This window comes from Vicia villosa, unplaced genomic scaffold (assembly GCF_029867415.1).
Source record: "Vicia villosa cultivar HV-30 ecotype Madison, WI unplaced genomic scaffold, Vvil1.0 ctg.000911F_1_1, whole genome shotgun sequence".
NCBI classification, from domain to species: domain Eukaryota; kingdom Viridiplantae; phylum Streptophyta; class Magnoliopsida; order Fabales; family Fabaceae; genus Vicia; species Vicia villosa.
In genome coordinates, this window is record NW_026705409.1 from 536,028 (window position 1) to 560,633 (window position 24,606).

Here is a 24,606-nt window from a genome sequence, read left to right on the forward strand (position 1 = left end):
GACTTATAAGAAGCATCCAATTGGTTTGTCTCTGCGTTGCATTTGAAACATAAATATAAATAGTTTAGAAATTAATGAGAAAATATGGTTATTTGAGAAATTTTGTTAGAAAATATGGTTATTTTGAAGAGAAAAAATATCTCACTTTTTTTGTTTTCACATAGTAATAACTTACAATTTTAAGTTCTGCTGTAAAATTGTCAATTGTAAATAATGCAGTCATAAAATTAATTAAACTATCCTCCTTTTGTAAAGTTCTGTTGCACCTCATGGAACAATGCTCGTTAGCCGTTTGATAAAATGCTTCAATAGAATTTATCTGTAAATTTCAATTCAATTTAGTAAAAAACATTATGCTGTAACATAAGGGTAACAGTGCAATTGTTCAAACTCACATAACAAAACATACTGCCGATAAAATTGTGCTGTATTGTATATCAAGAAACAAATAGTTCAAAATATGTCATGCTATGGCACTTTTGAAGGTATGGCAAAAGGAAATAAACTAAAACTCGATGCTTCTATGTAAGAAAATGGAAAATAACGTGTAGGGTAAGAAAACTAAGATGTGTGGTTTCATACAACACTTTCTTAAACCAAAGGTGGCCATAATGGCATGGAAAAGTGGCAGAGAGGATAAAATTCAACACTAATCAATTGACAAGAACAGTCTTTAAATCAGTTTAAACCAGTTCTTCACAGCAGCAGAAATCATCATGTGCATTGAATCATCAAGAAGCAAACAAAAAATCCGATTTTGAAAGCCTATGAATTTTCTATAGATGTTCTCAATGCTCTATTACAAGTTAATGAAATACATCTTTGGGATATATGATTTTGATCAGTTAATCTGCATCCATTTCTTCAAGAGCTGCTTTGGCGGCTGTCTTAGCTTCTTCTAGAAGCTCCTCTGGGACCTACATATCATTAATTTAATACCGTGATTAACATGACGCAAAAACAACACGCAAACACTACAAGTCTATGTGAACACCCGAATGCATTTTTTTCTTTACAAAACAAGTTTTGGGGAGTGATGATTGAAGGTAACACTTGAATGCAAATTTTCTTTACAAAAGAGAAAAAAATGTGTTTGAAATAATTGAACACAGTTCCAAACCGATGCTAAATTCAATTGACTGGACGAGTGTTAGGTCATTGCATGAGAAGAATGGCATGGAAGGAGGAGGGTCAGAGAAATAGAGCTAGCTATCTGGAGACAAAAACAGTCCACTGGGGGATCTACATTAATGGAAAAGGATGCAAGAGGCATAGTGAGTTTCTCATGGCAGAAATGAGAGAACATAACAAATAAATGACCCATAAACATTATAGCAGTGATGATCCCATGGTAGACAGAATCGCGATCCAACTCGTAGGATCTGCGATCTTGCATCACTATCCCGTGCCAGAGTACAGCCAAAATCGTTTTTTGGTGGTCTCGGCCAAGATCGACGCTAAAACACGTGGAATCGCTGGAATCGGCGCTTCTGGGCGCCTCTGTTCAACAGCCCCATGAATTCGGGTCCGCGGGTCGGGTCTGGGACCCGGTTCAGAAAGAAAAAAACCTAAAAACAAAAAAAACGCTTAAGTATTTTTTTTCTTCTTAAAAGCTTGCTTGTGTCAGTAATAAATAGGCTCAGGCTATTAGAGTAATAATATCTCTTATTAATTTCTCTCACACGTTAAATATTTATAACTTACCAAATATAATCCATCATTAGTGTGATTTAATTTCCCTCCTATTCCCTCAATATTTCCCCTAATTCACTCCACCTCTCTCATTATTCTTTAATTCTCTCATTAATCTCAATAACTATATCAATTCTCCTTTCTCTTTCTTTAATGCTCTCATAACTACAGTACATCAATTTCTCTTCTCACGTTGAAACAAAAAAACAACTCGAGAAACCTTTTTCAAACATGGCTTCAAGTTCTGGTGTTGGAACTTTAGTCCTTGGTGCTCTCATAATTTCTGTTTTTTTAAAGTAATTTTATTGTTATTTGAAGTTTTTTTTTATATTATGTTGTATATATATATATATATATATATATATATATATATATATATATATATATATATATATATATATATATATATATATATATATATATATATAAATTTTTAAATTTGGTAGGATCTTACGATCCGTGTTACGATCCTCCGATTTACGATCTTATTACCCCTACCCGATCTTGCGTAGAATCTCGAGTTTGACTACCTTGGATGATCCATAAACATTCCACAAATAAATTTCATATTGGAGCTGCAAGTTGAAATGCAATATGTAAAGGAACTTGTGCGCACATAACCCCCTTGCTTATTCAGCTACATACAACCTTGATGTTGTACTCCAAATCCTTTACACTAAATTATCGACTCTTTGCACAAACAAATATATACAACAAAACCTTGATCTAACATACGATCCACCACCGGTGGCATGCATAAGTGACCAATTCAGAGTCAAGTGGGATGAATTTCCGGTACTCTAAATTGCAATCTGATCAAACTTATTAAGTGTGTTTAGATTAACCGTGACTTCGACGAAATCACAGTGGCAGCGTGATTTTGTTGGAGCTTATAAGTGCAGCTTTGACCAAAATCACGGAAGCACCATCATGATTTTGCCAAAGTCACATTCAATCCAAACACACTAAAGGTCTTAAGTGAGCTTTTAAAACCAAAACTGTACAATGTGTTTCTCCATGTTAGAAACTATCAACTCAATTGCTTTCAGTGCAAAAACAAAACAAAAAACTATGCAATTGCCAGTCTCTTAACCTAAGAATGTCACTAGCTTTTCATTCTTTCAGCCACAACTTTAAAAACAATTAGACCCAATTGATTATCAGACTCAAATCAAAGAAAACATGGAAATTACACAACTCACTTAAAACCCCCTTTGAAGAATTACATGGTATAATTGAACCACATAAGCCTCAAGGAAAAAAAAAAAGGTTAATATCCAGCCCTATGTGAACATATTTGGGTATTGCTTTATTCAAGGCTTGTTCAATTACTCTCTTACTTGCAAATGCCAATCATGACTTTATACTGAAGATTACGGAAATAAGCAGAAACCTTAAATTCTGAATCAAAAGAATAAGAAAATTTATTTATGATAATTTCAGAAAGACTGGAACTAAGACAAACCAATTGGATGAAACAAAGAAAAATATGGATACAATGCTCTGCAAATTCCATATATAATCTTTATTTGAATTAGAATAATTGAAAGAAAAACGTCACTGTATAAAAAAGTAAGTCAAAGTACACCCTTACCTTTTCATGTTGACGATTTGATTCCTCACACACCCAGCTCATTTCAAGTTCGAAATCTTTATCCTTGGCCTCATCATGAACTCCATATATACTGTTTGGCACAAATAATTGCAAAAAAAATATGTAAGTAACAATTATCTTAAGTAATTGATACTGTGAATTGGAAAAAGATCCTGTTTTTAAGGTAAAAAATCCAACATACATCAACAAAAGAAAGGGAAATCCTTGTATAAGTCAGCTTGCAAATACAAAAATAGGGCATGTTTCACATTAGGAATATAAAAAGTAATAACAAACAATGGCAATAAGTATGCTACTTACATCTTAGCTACTTCAATAACTCCCTGTCTGCAGGTCAAATCAGCAAGCTTCAACTTTTCAATCTCTCTGCCAAGATATTAACAAGATAACATTGTTAAACAAAATGTGAATATGGAGACTGATGCAATGCACGCAAAACAGAAATCACATGCAATATGTGACTTTTCATACAACAACCAAACATTTTTTCACTATCTGAATCAACTAAATGCTCAAACAGCAACATAATTTCTCCAAATTTTTGCATTTTAAGTCTATACCTTCTTGAATAAAAATGGAAAAATTTATAGCCTTCTCAAACCACAATGGCGGCGGCCTTAATACACATTAAGGCCAATGTTTTGTAGCAACACACACATAATCCCAACACACTTTTGACACCTTCCTAATAAAGTAGTTTCTTTATAAGTTTTGTTTAGTAGAGTATATTTTGGCATGAGTCCTGAAAAAAGTTTATTTATAGAGTGTAAGTTGAGTTTCCCCTACCACCACCCTAAGATTAAACCCAACACAAGTTACAAAACACAAATGCAGATTGAGTCATGAACCGGGGAACAGAAAAAATTTGCAAGGTACGGGAGAAGGTCTTGAAGGCTAAGGTATTATTATCAACCACTCTAATAATTGTCTACATGTAAGCTATCCGTAGTAAGCGAAGTTCCATGCAAGATTTACTCAAATCTTGCTTAACCTTCAGCAGCTGATTGTCAAAATTTACAAACAGAGATCCCATGTAACAAAAACTCAAAGTAGTTATAAGATAGCAAGGAACATCTTTTATAGAAAAAATATTTACAGGAAGCATAGGATGCAAGTAAAGCAATAAGTCTATACTGCCCCTAGCATAGACAGTAATGAAAAGGACGGCACAATTGTTGTTCGGTTTAGTACTGAAATACAGAACTGTAATAATTGTCAACTTACGTTTTCGCAGCCTGCCTGCCCTTTCCAATTGCAGCACCGAAGTACCTCTAAAACAAATACCAATACACAATCAGATCAGTACAAAAATAATCACATGGGACTTCAAAAATATTATTAGTAGCTCAGGAAACAATGAAAAGTCTAGATATTTCTATCAAATAAAGTAGACTCACATAAGAGACACCAGAAGGTTCAACCATGTACAATTGTGGTCCATCTCTGTCGTAACCACCTAGTATGACACCACAGCCGAAAGGTCTGCAGCACCCATTATAGATCAGTTATTAATATGAAGTACGGAGAAATATAACTTCAAAATCACTACAAGACAAATGGTTTTACTGACCTGAGCCACCAATATAATGTACAAAGGTGCACATAGCTGGCCACGCGATCAGCAAGCTCTTTAACAGGAATTGGATCACCGTACACACTGAATAAATATATCCCATAATAAACACTTCTTTTCAAAACTTACAATCAAACAATTAAGAAAACCTCATAATTATGAGATTTACTTCAAGTTACACAAAACAGTATGACAAAACTATAATAACTCAACAATATATGTAAATCATGAAGTTTGGAAATGACTTAGTTACTACATTGTCGCTAGCTTTGGTCGTCAATCATCAAGCAGTGGTTTGTGAATACTCAATACAAAAAGATCATTAACTGCTTACAACTTAAACACGCAACTAAAATCAACAGAAAAATTAAGCATGCTCATTAAATAATCCACCTATTTCAAGTTTCAACAAACTTTCACCTCCATTTCGAGTTATCTAATTATTTCATTCAGTAAAAGACAATGATGCCTGAGACTGAGTATCAGAATCATGTGTAATGTGTGTGGCTTCTACCAGGAGTTCTATTTCAACCCAGTGCAAAATATCAGCCAACATTTCAACGTTTTAGAATAGTGATTAGCATCTATTTGGATGTGTAAGTTGGACAAAAGCTTTTAGTCAGATATTTGTGAGTAAGAGCACAGGTAGAATTAGGTAAATTATCATCGGTTAGTGAGTCGAGTCAAGTCTTGTGCAGGACATAGTAATCAGTTTTTGGGAATACTGAGTAGTAAAAAAGGGAAACTATGATCATTTTAACATTTTACATAGTTAATATGGGTTGATAAGAACCTAAAACAATTTGACTTTAGCTCTATTTGACAATTTCACTATAGTTAGGCTGACTTCAAGGGCCAAAACAACAGTGAATCATTACACAGGGTTTCAATTAGTAGCCCTAAAATATAATTGGTTTAATTTCCTTGCTACAACTGCTTTTTTCCTTGAGAAAGATATAGTTAAACGAAAAGAACTTATAATTAGGTTAGCTTCAAAATCAAAACAAGGTTAAGTTATTTTCAACTATAGGGTTTCTATTACAGCATCTGTCAATTCAATTAAGAAGGTGGTATATTTAATCAATGAACACAATAAAATGATGTATGAGTTTAGAAAAAATAAAGGGAGAGGATCTACAGAACTAAATGTTGCAAGCGAATAGAGCAAACCTGTCATAGTTATTTGCTTCAGATTTAGCCCTCGCAACGATCTGCCTGCCATCTGCAGCTAATCCTGCTACAGCCTAAAATTGGAAAAAGATTCCCACTTCATTAAAAGAAGTTTAAAGTATCATAACAACTAGAATGTGACACGCTAGTACGTGACATTATATGCTAAAGAAAACTATGTATCAAAAAAGTATCATCAATGCAATGTTCAAACTCAGTTACAGTTGGCTGCTTAGTGCATTACCCAAGGTGCACATGAGAACTTCATCTAAACTGCATTAAATTGGTCATTGAACCATGATTATTTCATTGAATTTTCTGATATTGACTTCTAATTAATAGAACAGAGAGAACAGCCATGAATTACTGTTCCAAATTTGGTCATTCTATATAATATGTAGGTTTTACACCGTCAATTTATGGTTTCTTCGGCTTATCCTATCGGAACTTACCAAGCATCAAAACAAATATAAACTCCAGTACAAACACAATACCATTAAAACATTAGAACCCTATGTGTACACAAGACACGCACTTCTTCACAACACTCCAACACTAGCAATTAAAACACAAATGCAAGTCTATCACACAAAACAGTAAATGTAATTGAGTAAGTAATTGAGTAAGTACCATTCCAGAGTGGCGATGAACAGCGTGTATTCTTCTATTGGAACCGGGAAGCATCATTTTCGAAGGAATAAGCTTCTCAACACCCTAAAATCAACCAAATTCCCAAAAAAATTAACCAAAAAATCAAAAATCAAAAAGGAAAACCCAAATATTATTATTACATCTATATTAACTTACCAACACAATTCCATCTTTGCATTTGATCCCAATAACAGTCCTGCAACAAAGTTTCAAATCTAACATCACTACCTCAAACAAAACAAAACCTAAAAACAAAATCTACATTTCATCAAAACCCTTAATTCCAAATCATAAGAGAACTAAAACCCATAATAAACATCTAAGCAAAATCGAAGCTGAAGCGAAAACGGATAACCTACCCGCTGTTATCGACGGCTTTGGCAGCATACTCGATCTGGAAAACGCGACCGTCAGGAGAGAAAGTAGTGACGGATAGATCGTAGCCTGTTCCGATGCTACTCATTTTGTTGAACGATTGTTGATTTTGGTTTTGAAGATTTGGTTGTTTCTTCTTCTTCGATGAGTCTCTGTGCTACTTTTGGTTTTGTGTGAAGTTCGGAGAAGAAGAAAATATAAAGAGGGTTTTGCTTGTTCAAGAGTTAACTGAGGCAGTGAAATGAAAGTTAAGGGAATTGCATATGTGGCTTGTTATTTGTTTGATATTGCAACTATGTCCCCAAAATAAATAGGGTTGCTTATGTACCAACTTTATATACATGGGTAAATTTTAGGAGGGGTGAGAATTTATTAAGACAAATTGGGTTGATCCAATTTATTTAAAAGTTAATTTTTGTAATTTTGTTTTAAAAAATATTATTTAATATAATTGATTATATTATTTAAAAGAGGCGTGCTATTTAGTATAAAACAAAATATACGAAGGCCAAAATAGTTAGTTACCAGAAAACATCAATTCCGCTTTATATTGGAATATTGGTGAAGTAAATTTAATTCTTGCATTTCTTTTATTTGGACTTTTCTTTTATTTGGATTTCGTAACAAATAGTATTTTTCCTATTTAAAAACATATATTTAAATACTTAATGTGTGATTAAATATGAATTAATCATGAGAAGTTGTATGAGTGTAGAATGTGATCCAATGATTGCAAATGATTGGAATAGTAATGTTGGTATTGAAATATATACATATAACACACATCTAGAATAGTATTACATTTACATAAGGATTCTAATTGGTACTAATACATACATGAGTGCTTAAGCGGCATAGTACAATCATGTCCAAAATATACATAATAACATCATACAACTATCGACATACTTTGCAATATCCTTCTTCATTTTGGGGCATCATGCCATTTTGATGTTCGATATCAAAAGTAATTATTTGTGTTTATCCTGTATCCACAAGGACGGGTGCAATATCAATGTCGTTCAATAGTTACTAAGATTTTAGGCAGAAATTTGCAAGATGTTTGATGGGGTAAAGTTACATAATGTAAATCAATAAATGATAAAGAAAGTTTCAGAGATATGAGCACTTGTTGGGGTTAAATTTCATCCATAGATTAAATACGTAGTTTATTGATTAGTTATACAAAACCATATATGTAGGCCTCTAGACAAACATAAATCCTCTCAAATACTTGTCTTTCATTTGAATCGGCACATTTGATCAAAACAATAATATTAGGGTTTGATATGAGTAACTCTTGGGCATAACTCCTTAAATGTGAGAATTGATCCATATCAATACCTTGGATCAAATCCACTGCCGTTCTTTTGGCTCGATATGCATGATCACAAGACTATTTCACTCCTCGTCTTTCAACATCTTCAATAATTAATCGCGATGGTTTCATGTTAGGGCTGTGTTTAGGAATATGCCCAAAGTTCTTAGCCAACCATTTTGTTTTTGCTTGCCTGTTATATGAAGTTTTGGCACATGTGTGTTCATCAATTAAACTCACAGCTTGCCAAAATTGGTTACCCACCCTTTTACTAAGTCTCATGTAAAACTTGCAGCCTTCCATGCATTTTACTACCATCCTCTTCCCGTCATTTTTCTTCGTCCCCATAGCATAGTCCTTCAAAGCATCCTTAATCATCTATTTGTTGCTAAAAATCATACCAAGTTGAAACTTGAATGCCTCACCAGTCTTATAAGTTGGAAACCTCTCATGTTCCTCATCGTCTCCACTATCAAGAGGTGTAACCAACTAGGGATGACAAAACGGATCGCCCGCCCCGCCTTAAGTCCGCAAAAAAAAGAGTCGGGCAGGCTAAAAATCTAGCCCGCCTCTGCCAAGGTGGCGGGCGGTTGACGGGCGACGGGCTTACCCGCCTATTTTTTATTTATTTATTTTCTTTTTTTAATAAATTAATAGGCTTTTTTATGTTTCAATTAAATGTTTCACTTATTTTTTAGAACAAATTTTTATAAAGCGTCTTTTTAACAAATGTTACTCTAAAAAATTCATATATTCACAAATAAATATAAAATAAAACCATCAAGAATTAGAATTGCTATACTTAACTAAACAAGGGCGGCCTTAAGGCGGAACGAGTTTGACGGGCGGCAGGTTTTGGCATGACGAGCTTTGGCAGGCAGCGGATTTTGGCAGACGGCAGGTCCAAAATCTCAATACAACCCGCCATTTCTCCGAGTGCGTGATTCGGACCGACGGGCCATGACCCATTTTGCCATCCTTATAACCAACACATCATAATCCTCACCCTCGGAATGCATAACCTTATCAACTTCACTCTCATTTGGTAAGACAATTATCCAATCCAAATCAGCAGACTCCTCACTAATGTCATTTTTAGTATCACTTAAACTGTCTAACTCACCATGAATTGCAACATAATCATCATCATCATCAATATCAACACGTTCATTCCTACATTGAACTTCAGGACCAGCATGTTCATTTCCACTTTGAACTTCAGGACTAGTGTGTTCATTCCCACCTTAAACTTTAGAATCAACATGTTCATTCCCACCTTGAACTTCAGTAACAACGTGTTCACGTACAATTTCAACATCAGTATCATTATATAAACTTACAACTTCAACATCATTATCCTGATCATAATCATGTCCTAATTTTGACTCATCTATAACTTCAGGATTACCAACAGCGTGTTCTACATAAACATCTACCAAGTCAAATCCTTTCACATCCTCGACAAACTTAATTACATCACTATCATAGTTTAAGGGTCTGAGGCTACAGGGAACACTATACTCATGGTTCCAATACCACAAACACTTGATATCAATATATCCTTTTTTTCTTATCAAATCTTCCAACTACAAATATGACATAAAGTCCACATCCCAAGACTATTTCATTCTAGACACTTCTCCATTGATGTGCCATTTAACTGGATTCTCCACTAACTATCCCCTAAGATGAACTCGTAACCTAATGGATTGAGTCTGAGGTAGTTTGAATAACAAAGTAAATTTTTGAATTAGAAAACATACATATCAAAACAATAAAACCCATAAATTGAAACACTAAACCCATAAATTGAAACCCTGAATCCATAAATTGAAACCCTAAAACCCATAAACAGAAACATAAATTAAAAAATAATTTAGAAATTAAAAATGTTTGGTCAACTCATTAAATGATGTAGCACTGCCTTTGCTTGACCACGTAAGCTTTTTCATATGTAAGCTACACAAAAATGAGGAGGGACAAAAAAAACCCAAAAAAGTGACATTAAGGAACTAAAAAGCAAAATTTTTAAAAGAGAGTATTAAAAGGTAAAAAAATAAAAAGTGGGGACTAAAACTAAGGAAATAAAATTATAAATCTATTTTTTAATTTTTTTTATCAGAAAAATCAAAAGAGAATTATATTTTCAAAAGAAAAATATTTTTCTTTTTTGGAAAACAAGGTTTTGTTAAAACAAATATATATATATATATAGGGGACGACTCAAGTGAGAACACTTGGTTATTATAAGAAATGAGAACAATGAATCACGACCATTAAATTTTGATTTTGTTGATTTTAATGGACTAGATTGGTTTCTCTTTCTATGATCCTTAATATTTATTGTAAATCAACATAGAAAGAGAAATCAATCCAGTCCATTAAAATCAACAAAATCAAAATTTAATGGTCGTGATTCATTGTTCTCATTTCTCATAATAACCAAGTGTTCTCACTTGAGTCGTCCCCATATATATATATATATATATATATATATATATATATATATATATATATATATATATATATATATATATATATATATATATTAAATAAAGTTATTATACTTTTTACTATAATTATTTCATAAATGAAAATAAATAGGAGTATTAGTTTATTTTATTTCTTATTCTTCTTTTTAAAAAATAAGTGTATTTGGTTGCATGCATGCACTAAGCCCAAACCTTCTCTTAGGAACCCTTAGCCATCTAGTAAATATATGAAAATTGCTTAAGGCACCTGAATTTTTGAACCCACCCAAAATACACACAATTCATTCGATTGTGACCGACACTCCAATTTATGCACTAAGACCATTTACAATGGGGTGTTGAAAAAATTATTCAATAGTTGAATGTCTACAATGGTTTGTTGAATGAGGTGTTTAATGTGATGTGGATTAATTGGTGTTGAAAAGATTCAACATGTTGAATGAGAAAAAAGTGGGGCCACATGCAACACTTTACACAATTTTATTGGTTGTTGTGATTATTTAGATTTTATTTTCTTTTAATCATTTAAAATTAATTATTTCATAGTAAATAAATTTTTTATTTATTTTTATTTTTATCAAAATTCATTATTTTTTTTCCTCTATAAATAGAGACTTGGTTCATTTGATTTGGACTCATAAAAAAAAATTCACTTTTTTCTCTCAATTTTTTTTCTATTTAGCCTTAAAAAAATCATTGTTTAAAAAATAACTATTTTTACATCTCTTATTTATTACTTGCAAGAAAAAAAATTAAGAATAGAAAATTAGAAAAAATAAATAAATTATTAAATTTAAAAAAAAAGTTTAAATATTAATTATTTTAATTTAATTTTAATTGATAATAGATATTAATATATAATCATAAAAACAAAACTTTAAAAGAAAATAAGAATATGATGTGGGGTAGGGTGTTGAATTTTATTAAACAAAACCATTGTAGTGAAAAAAAATTGAATAGGTGTTGAATTATTAGGTGGAAGAGAGAGAAGATGTGGAAGATAAAAAGTGAAAAAGTAGGGTGTTGAATAATGTAACCATTGTACATAGTCTAAGCCCAAACCTTCTCTTAGGAACCGTTAGCTATTTAGTAAATATATGAAAATTGCTTAAGGCACCAGAATTTTTGAACCCACCCAAAATACACACAATTCATTCGATTGTGTGCGACACTTCAATTTTAAGACTAAATTTATTTTAGAAATACATTTTCGAAACCTACTACTACTAATCAACATAACTTTTATTATCACACACATCTTACATTCATTTATTGTTGTCGTCTGCATTTTTTTCCTTCCCCTATTCTCTATCACACACATCTTACATTTATTCTTACATTCATTTACTGTTGTCGTCTGCATTTTTTTTTCCTTCCCCTATTCTTTATAATCTTCATCTATTTTGCATCCTTCTATTTTTTTCAATCTTAAATAATATGGGAGTTTCTCAAAAAGACATTGCTTATTGCTTATGAGAAACTTTCTTTTTTTTGTTACCAATAAAAAAAACTATCCTTCTATTTTTCCAATATTACATTGCTTATGAGATATTTTATTTTGCTTGGTTACCAATAAAAAACTATCCTTTTATTTTTTCAATCTTAAATAATATGGAAGCTATTGCTTATGAAATATTTTCTTTTTCTTGGTTAACAATAAAAAACTATTTGTAAATTTAAATTAATTTGCAGCTTATTCTCCAAATTTCGAGAAGAATCTCATTTTAGCATTCTTGTCATTTATGTTTCTTCCTCCAGCAGCATGATAAATCAAAGGTATCAAAATTAGGTTCATAAGTTTTTCTTTCACTAGATTCTAAAAATGCATTTCTAAAATAAATAGTCATAATGTCATAAAATTATGGCGTGGCTAAAACACAAATGAAGTGTGTTCATTAAATCTGAAAAAGCATTTCCGAAATTTGAAAAGTATTTTTAAATTTTAATGTTTTTTCACTTCTTAGGATGAAATTAGCAATTCCCGTCAAAACAACATCCTCCTTTTCATCCTCTCATCAGTTGCCGCCCTCTCTTCACTTGAGGGTTGGATTTTCTATATCATAATCACTATATCTCTATTTTAGATTAAAATCAAATCAACAAATTTTCCTTTTAATTCTTATTTTGATTTTTCAGCGCTAATGTATATACTGTGATGAAAAAAGATGAATCAAATATAGTTCAACCTGTAAAACAAGGTCAATTTTCTCTTCTTTTCTCGGTATGAAACGGAAAATCTGGTTCAACATGTAAAACAAGGTCAATCACCGGCTCTGTCTGATTTTCTCGGTTTCAATATGGTTTTACTGCAAAACTGTAAGGACCGTACTTAGATCCAGTTCCCGATCAAACCGGTTGAACCGACCGATTTGTTCCAATTTTAACTTGTCTCATGACCAACACACTTCAATAGTGTAACTTATATAGTAGGAAATATAATAATCATATATAGTTTTTACTCATTTGAATATGTTAATAAGATGTTGACTCATACATCAAAAAGTCGTAAAAATCGTAGGTTCAACTCACTATCAGAGTTGTTAATCCCGGATAGCGGAGCGGAACGGCCGACCTCCGGGAATGGGAATAGCGGTATCCCGGATAGCGGGATAAATTTTTGTATATTAGTAATTATATAATAATTTATGAAACATGTCATGTAATACTATAAATAATATAATAAATTTTTAAAAAAAATCTAATTAATATAATAATAATAGATTAAACTGATATATGTTATTATTATTTTTTATTATTAATGATATTATTTAATTAGAAGTAGTTGTTGTGACTTGGGAACAGGATTTAGTAACTTTAGTCATTTTTTAGCCTATTTTTGTGAAATTAAAAATTTAAGAAAAAGAAAAATAAAGATGAGAGAGAGTTATAGGTGAGAAAAAGAGGGAAAGTCACGTGATGCGACCTGTGCCTTAAAGTTCCCTTTTACGGCTATAAATAGCTGTTGCTGGTGCAATATTCAATATATTATTTATTTTTATTATTTTTCAACATTTTTTTGGAAAAGTGTGTATCCTTTCTTCGTCTTCTTTCTTTGGCTACCGCTTTCTTTACTTCTTCATCTTTCTTTACTTCTTCATCTTGTTTCTTCTGTATTTCTTCTCCTCTTCTTATCAAAGTACAGAAAAAAAAAGTCTAATAAGCCGCTCCGCCCGGGAACAATCCGCTATCCGCTATCCGGTTTCCCGGCGGTAGCGCCCGCTACAGCATCTCCGCCAGCGCACCCTGTATCCCTCGCGGGAGGGGGGCGCTCCGCTACGGAGCGCCGGGATAGCGGCCGGGAATGACATCTCTGCTCACTACTGATATGAAATCATTTTTGATGGATAATCTATATGTATCTCTAAACACTCATTGAACCTTGGATAATCAATACTTATCTCTAAACACTCATTGAACATTTAATATGTATATCCTTTTAGTTAGTGTGAACAACCATGAACATTCATTGAACACTCTTTGAACATTTAATATGTATATCCTTTCAGTTAGTGTGAACAACCATGAACATTCACCTCTTGATCCAACAAACAAATTGTTATTTTAAAAACTATTTTTGTTTATTCAATGGGATCAATACCTTAGTTCATAATTCAGTTTGGTTTATAGGAACAATCTACAAGAATCAAATACCCGACCATGGGTGTCTCTTTGAATTTCTTAGCCAAAAATTGTTATAAGTCACTCCATGAACTTACCTACCAAAAGTTATAAACTTCCAGTTTAACAGCCGACGTAGAGAAGAGACACACTTTAGCAGGTCTACTTATCTTCAATGTCATAAAAATGTGCCCAGAATTTAGAGAAGCAAGTAACTACAACTGAAAAACATTTATCTATTTACCTATAAATGAATATTATGTTAAATATCATGCTTGATTTTTGTTTTCTTATTTATTAAATCTTAACCTGGGCAAAATCGCAAACAATTTCGTAATTGTAAGCATAAAGAACAGAGATATATATTTTTATTAGAAGTGTATCAGAAATGTCTTCAAATCAAATATGTCAGTTAACTATTCAATCCAGTTTTCTGGGTGAACTTGTAGACCACCATTGATAACTACTCAACCCAATTATATTAATAAGATAAAATTTCATATGATGGGTAGATAAATGGTTACACCATGAAAAATATTACAACAGTCAAAAACGAAACAACAAGTGGCTGCCGAAATCAGATTTGATTCTCAATAAACAACAATGTATCAAAATTAAATGAAATGGGTTCACTTATCGTGGAGGCGGAGGCGGTGGTGGAAGGTTCGATTTTGCTAACCCCACCCATGTAACAATGCCAACAGCCAAGATTATCCATCCAAATATGTCATATTTCAGATCACTGTCCTTCTTTTTCTTTTGAGTCTGAAAAAATAACCAAATAAATTAGGAGAAAAATGAATGACTGCATAAACTAAGAACAGAATCTCCATCTTCATATTAAAATATCAACCATACAGCACATAGTTATCAGAAAGAAACAACAGTCCAAAATCCAACAATAAACCAGAGAGAAGAAGCACTGATCTCAAGAGTAAACTGGAAAAAATATTAGTTTTCATTTTATGTTTACTACGGAAAAGAAAAGCATTTATTATCTCCACCAAAAAGGCAAGTTCACTTGGATACATATCCAATCTAGAACACAAAAATACTAATGGAATGAAAATCCAAAACACATACACTAATTACAGAATCAAGATATATCAATTTGGTGCACTAATGGTAGAAACTACAAACGCATCACATAAAATGTGTCCAAAATGCCAAAGTCACCTAGTCGTTTAAGGCAGTAAAAAAAAATAAACATTTGAAAAACACAAATTTTGAAGAAAAATACAATGACTTCTAGTCAACTCTTTTATTTAATTGCAAAAACACTTCTTGAATGTATCTGCCATCATAAACCATTCCAATTCCATATATAAAAAGAATATTTTAACTTATGTTATTATGTATCATTGCAAAAACAGTTCATTAACATTGTCTTGCATTGCATTGTACAAGAGAAAACTGTACAATTGCATTGCATTTACCGCAAGACGAAAAAACAATAGCAAAGTAAAGACAAACAACAGTAACTTTTATGTCTTGTTACCTTTGCGCCAGAAGAAGAGGAGGGTCCAGCCGACCCTGCTGATTGCTGACCTAATCCATGCTTATGGATCTCCACATGTAGCTCGGGAGCCTTAAAAAAGGTATCAGTAAATGAAAAGGTTCAGTGACAAGTTCAAAACACAGAAATTTCTTTAATGAAAAAGCAAGACTATATAGTAACAAGAAAGAATGCACGTGAAAGAAGAATTAAATACCCTCCCAAAAGACCAAACTACGTAAGTCTATGAGAAATATAGAGAGAGGAACAGCTAAGAAAATCATTGCATCATGACAGAACATACCTTAGCAGCGACTTCCAATGATTTGCGGTAAAGTTCATTCGAAGGATCCTATATAAAACAAAAACCACTGTTACACAGTATTTTTACAAGTCAACAAGTAAAATACTTCCGACACTTCAATCATAAATTTAGTGATACTGTTATTTATACTGACTGAACTAAAACTGTACCTCATCAACGGCTTGTTGAAAGTACACAGCTGCCCTGTCAAAATGAACTTTAGCTTCATCCGGATCTGGGTTTAAAAATGCTTGTGAAGTGAGAGCGTTTCCCAGGCACCAAAGAGCATCGTGCTTGTTGGGATTCACAGAAATGGCCTCCTCAAGCCTTGTAATAGCCTCTGCAAATCAAGTTTTTTGAGTGAGAAATTTACAAAACACAAATGAATTTCAAAATCAAAAGTTCAAGAATATCCACCAGATATGCTGGAGTCAAAATAGATGAGCCAATGCAGTCAACTAAAACCAGTCGATACAAGATTGCACAACTCAAATTCTAGTAATCGTAATCAGACTCAAAATACAAACTCAAAAAATGATCCGTCCAATTGTCATCCATCTGTTTCAATTTATGGACAGCAATGCAACAATTCTTTTAAAATAGATCCTCTTGGGTAAAAAGTGTGAACATTGCATACCTATGTCTCTCCTAGCCATTAAAAAGGTGCAGCCGCATCGTTTTAAAAATTCATAAATATTTACACCGAAAGAGAGCCAATACCCAATTAAAATTTTCACAGGTTATGATCCTATAAAGTTTTAATACAAGATCCATTACCTCACATCATTTTAATAAAAATTCCACACTTCACATCTTCTCAGAGTTTGAAGACTAAAAATAAAATAAAAATACCCCTCTAAATGCATCAAATAAATAACTTAATATTTTCTCTCCAAAATAATGTATAAAAAAATCAAATGAAATAAACTTAGAGCATAAAGAGTAAGCACCTTGAGTCATCTTCTTTGATTCTGGAAAACTCTGAAACTGAGACAACTCTAACAAAGCTCCACCCCATCTTGTCAAATTCTGCAGAATCAAAACACAAAAATTATTCACAATTTACAACACCAAGACTCATCCATATGTACTAAAAAATAGAACACTAATTTCCAACACAACAACTCATCTATATGTAGCAAAAAAAATCCAAAAAATTCATACACACAAACACAATTTCCATCACAGAAACTCATTCATATGTACCCAAAAAAATCAAAAAATTAACTAAATTTGTAACACAGGAACTCATCCATATCTACCAAAAACTCTACAAAATGACCAACACAACAACTAATCCACATCTACAAAAATACTATACACAAAATTTCCAATGCAACAATTCACCCATAAGTGTACAAAATCAACAACTACAACAAAAACAGATTTATCTACACAATCACTAAAACAAAATAAATCAAACAAAAACGAATCGATCCATCAAAGGAAAGTTTCTTAATTTCACAATAAATCAGCGATTCTTAAAAAAAATGAAACTTTTTAGGAGGAAATAGAGACGAACATCAGCATCGAGAGGATTGGCAGCGTATTCAGCTTCAGCGGTTTTGCGAGCGTGCTCGAAGAACAAAAGGCGATCGAAATCGTTGGATTGCAAATCCATGGAATCGCCTTCTTTGTTTTTCGGTTCCTAGGGTTTTGGGTTTTGAGTGTTGTTTCAGGTTAGGGACTGATGTGCAATGTGATAAATGGAATTTTCCCCTTATTTTTTGTAAAACAAATTATACTGTCTTAATTTTTTTATATTATTTTTTTATTTAAGATTTTTTTATTTTAATAAAATATTAATTTTCTATTAAAAGTAATATTATTAATTGATGGTAAATAGAGAAAAGAAATATGTATAGATGGAGAAAAAAAGTGAGAGATATAATAAAAATGAGAGAAATATTTAATAGAATAAAGTGATAGTATTTTTTTTCTTTTACAAAGGGAGGGCCAAAGAGAAAAAGGAAAATGATAAAAGAGAAATGTGGGAGATGCTAAAGAGAAAATGGAAAATAATAAAGAGAAATGTGGGAGATGCTAAAGAGAAGATGGAAAATGATAAAGAGATATAAGAAAGATAATAAAGAGAAAGGAGATGGTGAAAGTTGATAAAGGAAATGAGAAAATAATGAAGAGAAATGAAATAGAGATCTAGGGAAAGAGAAAGAGAGAGACACTAAACGAGATGAGATAGAGATCTAGGGAAATAAAAGATGTATAGTGTTGTGATGTAAGTTGAAATTGTGCATGGGAAAATTTTCATAATACCTAATTGGGAAAATATTGAAATCCAAAGCCAAAAACCATGTTTAAGATTCTACTTAACAACACTCTCGCTTCTTTACACTTCACACTTAACAACACGCTTGCTTCTTCACACTTCACACTGTTGCTTCATATTTTCTACCTAATTCACTTTAAAAAAATGGGAAACATGTTGATATGCGTTGCTTCAGGATGTATGGCTTCCGGAAGCCACGACACCATAGGAAACGACGATGGTAACGCTTGCCATGTATGTGACATTGTATTTGATAACAAGAAAAAATTGAAAGATCATTTGAAAACGCATCCGGGTAAATATTAGTGTCCCAAATGCAAGTTGTAACACCCCATACATATATGTCTAGAATAATATGTAGTGATGTTATAAATGATACAAGAAACATACATAAGCGGTAAAGACAAGAAATTAAAATCATATACAATTCAAATTTCCAACTAAGTGGTATATGATCAGCTTGTCTTCAACAGTGCACAGCAGAAAGATAACGTCTGACGAGGTCTTCCTGCCAATTGCTTGTCCACAGTCTTCAAAGGAATCCGTCATGCAATCCGTCTAGTTCTAACCTGTTCCTGTAAAATATTAAGAGGATTGGGGTGAGATTACTATGTCTTAGTGAGTTCCCCCATCTTATGGGTTCGCTCGATTCTATAAGGTGCATGAAATCAAACAGATCTTCCATGGATCCGGGGTTTCCTCACGGTCTGGTATATATACACAACAAGGGTACACCATCATTGAAAGTCCCATAACTATCCAATGAGGAAATAACAACAAATAACAACCGGCTCATCGCCATCACAAGCAAGTATGCAGACTCGTACCCGTGTACGAGGAATCCAGGAGTAAATCCCGCTCGTCTACCTAGGCTGCCAAACCACACCCTCGGTGAGTCACTCCTATACATCGCGTCAAGAGACTCACATAAGCCCACCGCACAATGAGTCAGATGAATCCCATGTGATTTAGGCCAAGTTGGCTACACAATCTCATTTGTGACGAGTTACCGCAATGACTTCCTAAGTGGCTTCACTACCTTATCAATCATGTGTATTTGCAGGTGGTTATACAAAGGCGAACACGTCTACGAGACAGTACAAGCCCACCGGGTGAAAGCCTAGTGGCATTGCCTACGTGGCACCACTGGAGGTGAGTTCGAAGTGATGTAGCCTACATGGCATCACGACCCCACCCTGAAATTCTGGAATCAGATACGTGATGTCGAACAGGATGTCACGACATTAACTATCTGAATAATTCTATAATAATGAACAGGAAATAAAACAAATAACACAAGTGATTTGTTAACCCAGTTCGGTGCAAATACACCTACGTCTGGGGGCTACCAAGCCAGGGAGGAAGTCCACTATAAGTAGTATCAATTCAGAGTAATACACATCAAGACTACACCTTTCACTTAATATCTACCCAATGCAACTTCAATCTAAGCTACTTAGACCAGAGATCCTACTCACTCCCCCTCAATCACAGCAGTGATGAATAACACTCAACAAATATGAAAAGAAGACACACTTCAAGGACACAACTTGATCTTGCTTAAAAGCTTCAATCAAGTACACTGGTACTCTCTCTTAAAAGCTTCAAGTACCTCTTACAACACAAAAAACACCTAGACCAAGACAACCATCACGATGATTGTTTGGCTCACAAGAAAACTAGGACGCAAAGACTTAAACACGAAAAACCTCTTAAAGCTTCATAACACAACAACCCTAATTAGGTCTGCAGCTTCTTCATAATATATATATATATATATATATATATATATATATATATATATATATATATATATATATATATATAGCCTTCAGAAAACGCAGCAGCTGGGCCTTGGATCCAAATTAGTTTTAAACCTAATTAAACTAATTTCCATAAATCAAGGAACCTAAAATAAGAGCAAATAACGTCGTCCTTGAACATATCATAATCCAATATTTCCAATTAAAGCGCATAGGATCTTAACAGATCACATAACCATAATTAGTAACAGAATAATGCGTAACAACTACGAATGTCATGACATCGGCCTTGACATCAGGCAAAGGCCTGCAAAAGTAAAACTTCACAACAGTAGAATGCATGTCATGACACCAGACTTGACATGATAAAATCACAATGAGTTTTACCAAAAATTACAGCCAATCAACAACATCTACAAACTCCCCCTTTGGCAAATTTTTGGCTAAAACACAAATAGATGTAACCATATAATATCAGAGCACAAGCAGCAGATCACAACACCAAGAAACCAGAAAAATAAATTCTGTGGCAAAATGGAAACAACAACCAGCTTGTTTTAATCATCAGAAAACCAGAAAATCCAGAAAACATCTATTTAAACATCTGTTATAGGCTACCACTTATCATTGTCAAGGAGAACCAGAAAACATCCAAAATATCAGAAAATAACAACAAAAAAACCAGAATATCCATCACTCCCCCTTTTTAGCCACAAAAGGAAGCCAAACACCACCAAAAGACCAGCAGGAAAGAACCACCAGAAGTAGAGCTAATTGTCAGAACCATCAGTCTCTTCATCACTAGAGTCACTAACCTCTTCATCACCAGAGCCACTATTCTCTTCATCAGCATCACTACTCCCAGCATCTTCAGTATCTTCACCATCCTCAGCCTCTTCCTCATCACCACTATCAGCATTTTTGTCTTCATCCATATTATCACCATCACTACCACCAGCATGATCATCCTCTGCAGACTGCTCAAGACTTTGAATGAGCTTTTCAAGCTTCATCTTCCTGTTGTCCAACTCTTTATAAGTCTCTTTCAGCTCAGCAATGAGAAAGGTTTTGTTCACAGACTTGCTGGGTTGTGATGTCCCAGCAGATGTCATGTCATCTGACCTTTTGAGCAGCTTATAGTGGAAAGACAAAGCACTCTCCCTCTTACATACAGAATCTTTAGCTTTCAGAATTCCAGGGTGTTGCTTGAGAATTATCCCACATATCAGGGATGGAAAAGCAATGGGAAGCTTGGTAGCAGAGGTACCAACATGCCTCATAGTTTGATCAAATATATAAGTCCCATAGTCAAATTTTGTCTTGGTTCCCACAGCATATATGAATCTTCCTAGGCCAACAGCAATGGTAGAAGTGTGATTGGTAGGCACCCAGTTAGCAGCACCAATTTTGTGTAGCAATGCATACCTGACATTAAGAGAACTCGCAGACAGTTTACTCTTTATGGGCCACTTCTTAACCTTACCACCAGTGATCACTTTGCACACCTCATTATCAGTCACTTCAAGCTCAGGTTGAGCCTCATCATTCCTACCTAGATAGAGGTTAACAACAGTTGGGGAGAACTCTATACACTTTCTTCTAACATACACCTTATGAAAATCCTCATCTTTCCCATCAGCACAATCTTGAGACAAATTCACTATAAACTCCTTCACTAGCATTTCATAGCATTTAGAAAAATGAGTAACAGTTTTAAGCAAACCTGCAGATTTGATGAGCTTCATGACCTCTTGACATTCCAGAGCATCATTTGCAAGTTCTCTTTCCAGAGCCAGCCTTCTTTGATAAACAAACTTCCACTAGATAGCATTTGAAGCATAGTGCAGATAAATGTTGTCCAAGGGAACATCACGGACCTTTGTGGAGGATTTTGTGACAGCAATCTTCTTCTTTGATGGGATGTCAAGGACATCACTTAGGACATTGTCTTCGGAGTCAGAAACACTTCTTTCTTTTCTTTTCTTCACATCAACCTTGCTTCCAGTTCTTGAAGGTTCAGCAGGGACCTTCTTGAGATTTTCTTTGGTGACATTCTTCAGAGGAGCAACCTTTGCCTTGGGAGGATGTTGATCATCAACCTACTTTCCCCTTCGAGCCTTGACTCTGTTGGAAATGCTGGAGATGAGGTCATCATCAGCAATGTCAATAGGATCATCAAGATTATCCAGATCCACCACATCATTTACACTGTCAATAGGGCAAGTAGGTTTCTCCTTAGGAGAAGTAGCATTGACCTCTTCAGCTTTCTCCGCTTCAAGAATCTCAGCATCTTTATCTCCAGATGCATCAGCATTTTTAGCATCAGACCCCTCATCATTGTTGGCTTCAGATGTCTCAACATCAACATGATCTTTGCTAGCATCAACTTGATCATCTTTGCTGTTCTCAGGGGCAGGAACTTGGGCTAAAGGAACAGATATTCCTGCTACCTTATAACTTTCATTCAAGATTCTTGTGACAAGACCTGCGATCGCATTGTGGACATAAGCAGACCCTTCTTTATTCTGAGCAGAAAACGTTTCTGGAACAGATCCACCAGTTGATTTTCTTGCATGCATCTTTCTTGGAATACTGCCAACAGGATCAATGGCTGGGACCGAGTTCAATGGCGCAACATCCAGCACGACATCCTGATCACCTACCATACTTGGAGCCCTAGAGTCGGATGCAGTTTCAGAGCAAGGAGTAGTGTTCTTCGAGGGAGGAGACTGAGACATGTTGAGAGAGAAAGGAATGATAGAGAGAGGTTTGTGAATGCAGCGAATCAGAGAAGTAGCGTGAATGCTGAAAATAGGTTTTGTGGGAATGGGAACCATTTGAAGAAAGTGTAAAAGAGGGGGAAAATACACTTTAATATGTAATGATGACAAATATTTGGAGAGAGAAGTACTGTTGGCCCCACACCCGGTTAGTTGCTATAATTCCTCACAAAGACAAATGCCAAGCTTACTTCTTAGATTTTCAAATTGATTTGCATCCAAGGCTTTTGTGAAAATATCAGCCAGCTGAAGATTAGTAGCAACATGTTCCAAGGCAATTACTTTATCCTCAACAAGATCTCTAATATAGTGGTGTCTAATATCAATGTGCTTGGTCCTGCTATGCTGAATGGGATTCTTTGAAATGTTAATGGCACTTAGGTTGTCACAATATAATGTCATGACATCTTGTGTGACATTGTATTCTGATAACATTTGTTTCATCCAAACAAGTTGAGAACAGCTACTTCCCGCTGCAATGTATTCTGCCTCTGCAGTGGATAAAGATACACAGTTTTGTTTCTTGCTGGACCATGAAATAAGATTATTTCCTAAGAAGAAACATCCTCCTGAAGTACTTTTTCTGTCATCAGCACTTCCAGCCCAATCTGCATCACAATATCCAGTGAGAATAGGTTCACACCCATGAGAGTAGAGCATGCCATACTCACAAGTACCATTCACATATTTCAGGATCCTCTTGACTTGGTTTATGTGACTGACCTTGGGTTCTGCTTGATACCTAGCACATACCCCAACAGCAAAAGCAATATCAGGTCTACTGGCTGTAAGATACAGCAGGCTTCCTATCATGCTTCTATATAAACTTTGATCAACACTAGTTCCCTTTTCATCTTTGGACAGTTTTAAATGAGTAGGTGCTGGTGTTCTTTTGTGAGTAGCATTTTCCATTCCAAACTTTTTGACAATGTTTTTAGCATACTTGCTCTGAGAGAGAAAGATTGAGTCTTCCATCTGTTTAACTTGCAGCCCAAGAAAATAAGTTAATTCTCCAACTAGACTCATTTCAAATTCTGATTGCATCTGATCAACAAAGTGTCTAGTCATCTTGTCTGACATCCCACCAAACACAATATCATCCACATAGATTTGAGCAATCAGGATCTTTCCTCCTTCATCTTTAACAAAAAGAGTTTTATCTATCCCTCCTTTCCTGTACCCATTGCTAGTAAGAAACTCAGTTAGTCTCTCATACCAAGCTCTAGGGGCTTGTTTCAGACCATAAAGAGCTTTTCTTAATTTGTACACATGGTCAGGATGGTTTGGATCAGCAAAACCTTTAGGTTGTTCCACATAAACTTCCTCATTCAAGTATCCATTCAAGAAAGCACTCTTTACATCCATCTGGTATAGTTTGAATTTTAGAATACAAGCAACTCCTAGCAGTAATCTAATTGACTCAAGTCTAGCAACAGGAGCAAAGGTTTCATCAAAGTCAATTCCTTCAACTTG

The 24,606-nt window shown here is 34.1% G+C and overlaps 3 protein-coding genes across 3 annotated transcripts; all 3 read right to left on the reverse strand.

Annotated features, from left to right (window-relative positions):
- Positions 1-637: 637 nt before the first annotated feature.
- LOC131632186 (proteasome subunit alpha type-3) lies at positions 638-7,309 on the reverse strand. The gene is made up of 10 exons (XM_058902968.1): positions 7,061-7,309; positions 6,858-6,897; positions 6,681-6,764; positions 6,051-6,124; positions 4,878-4,964; positions 4,705-4,789; positions 4,532-4,578; positions 3,608-3,673; positions 3,287-3,377; positions 638-917 (listed from the first exon to the last, which is right to left on the reverse strand). The coding sequence occupies exons 1-10, from the start codon at positions 7,162-7,164 to the stop codon at positions 846-848; spliced, it is 750 nt and encodes a 249-aa protein (XP_058758951.1). The 5' UTR covers positions 7,165-7,309; the 3' UTR covers positions 638-845.
- A 7,651-nt stretch (positions 7,310-14,960) lies between these two features.
- On the reverse strand, positions 14,961-18,019 carry LOC131632160 (mitochondrial import receptor subunit TOM20-like). Its single transcript, XM_058902939.1, has 6 exons — positions 17,826-18,019; positions 17,254-17,332; positions 16,474-16,643; positions 16,304-16,351; positions 16,003-16,092; positions 14,961-15,269 (listed from the first exon to the last, which is right to left on the reverse strand). The coding sequence occupies exons 1-6, from the start codon at positions 17,922-17,924 to the stop codon at positions 15,138-15,140; spliced, it is 618 nt and encodes a 205-aa protein (XP_058758922.1). The 5' UTR covers positions 17,925-18,019; the 3' UTR covers positions 14,961-15,137.
- Positions 18,020-21,123: 3,104 nt separating this feature from the next.
- On the reverse strand, positions 21,124-22,098 carry LOC131632177 (uncharacterized). Its single transcript, XM_058902958.1, has one exon. The coding sequence runs from the start codon at positions 22,096-22,098 to the stop codon at positions 21,124-21,126; it is 975 nt and encodes a 324-aa protein (XP_058758941.1).
- Positions 22,099-24,606: the final 2,508 nt, after the last annotated feature.

Coding starts and splice junctions, on each gene's coding strand:
- LOC131632186 (XM_058902968.1), bottom strand. CDS start 7,164: ATGAGTAGCATCGGAACAGGCTACGATCTATCCGTCACTACTTTCTCT. Junction 4,790..4,877: donor ACATTATATTGGTGGCTCAG/GTCAGTAAAACC, acceptor TGGGTGCTGCAG/ACCTTTCGGCTGTGGTGTCA. Junction 3,674..4,531: donor GGCAGGCAGGCTGCGAAAAC/GTAAGTTGACAA, acceptor ATATCTTGGCAG/AGAGATTGAAAAGTTGAAGC.
- LOC131632160 (XM_058902939.1), bottom strand. CDS start 17,924: ATGGATTTGCAATCCAACGATTTCGATCGCCTTTTGTTCTTCGAGCAC. Junction 17,333..17,825: donor CCAATCCTCTCGATGCTGAT/GTTCGTCTCTAT, acceptor TTGATTCTGCAG/AATTTGACAAGATGGGGTGG. Junction 16,093..16,303: donor CATTGGAAGTCGCTGCTAAG/GTATGTTCTGTC, acceptor ACCTTTTTTAAG/GCTCCCGAGCTACATGTGGA.
- LOC131632177 (XM_058902958.1), bottom strand. CDS start 22,098: ATGAAGCTCATCAAATCTGCAGGTTTGCTTAAAACTGTTACTCATTTT.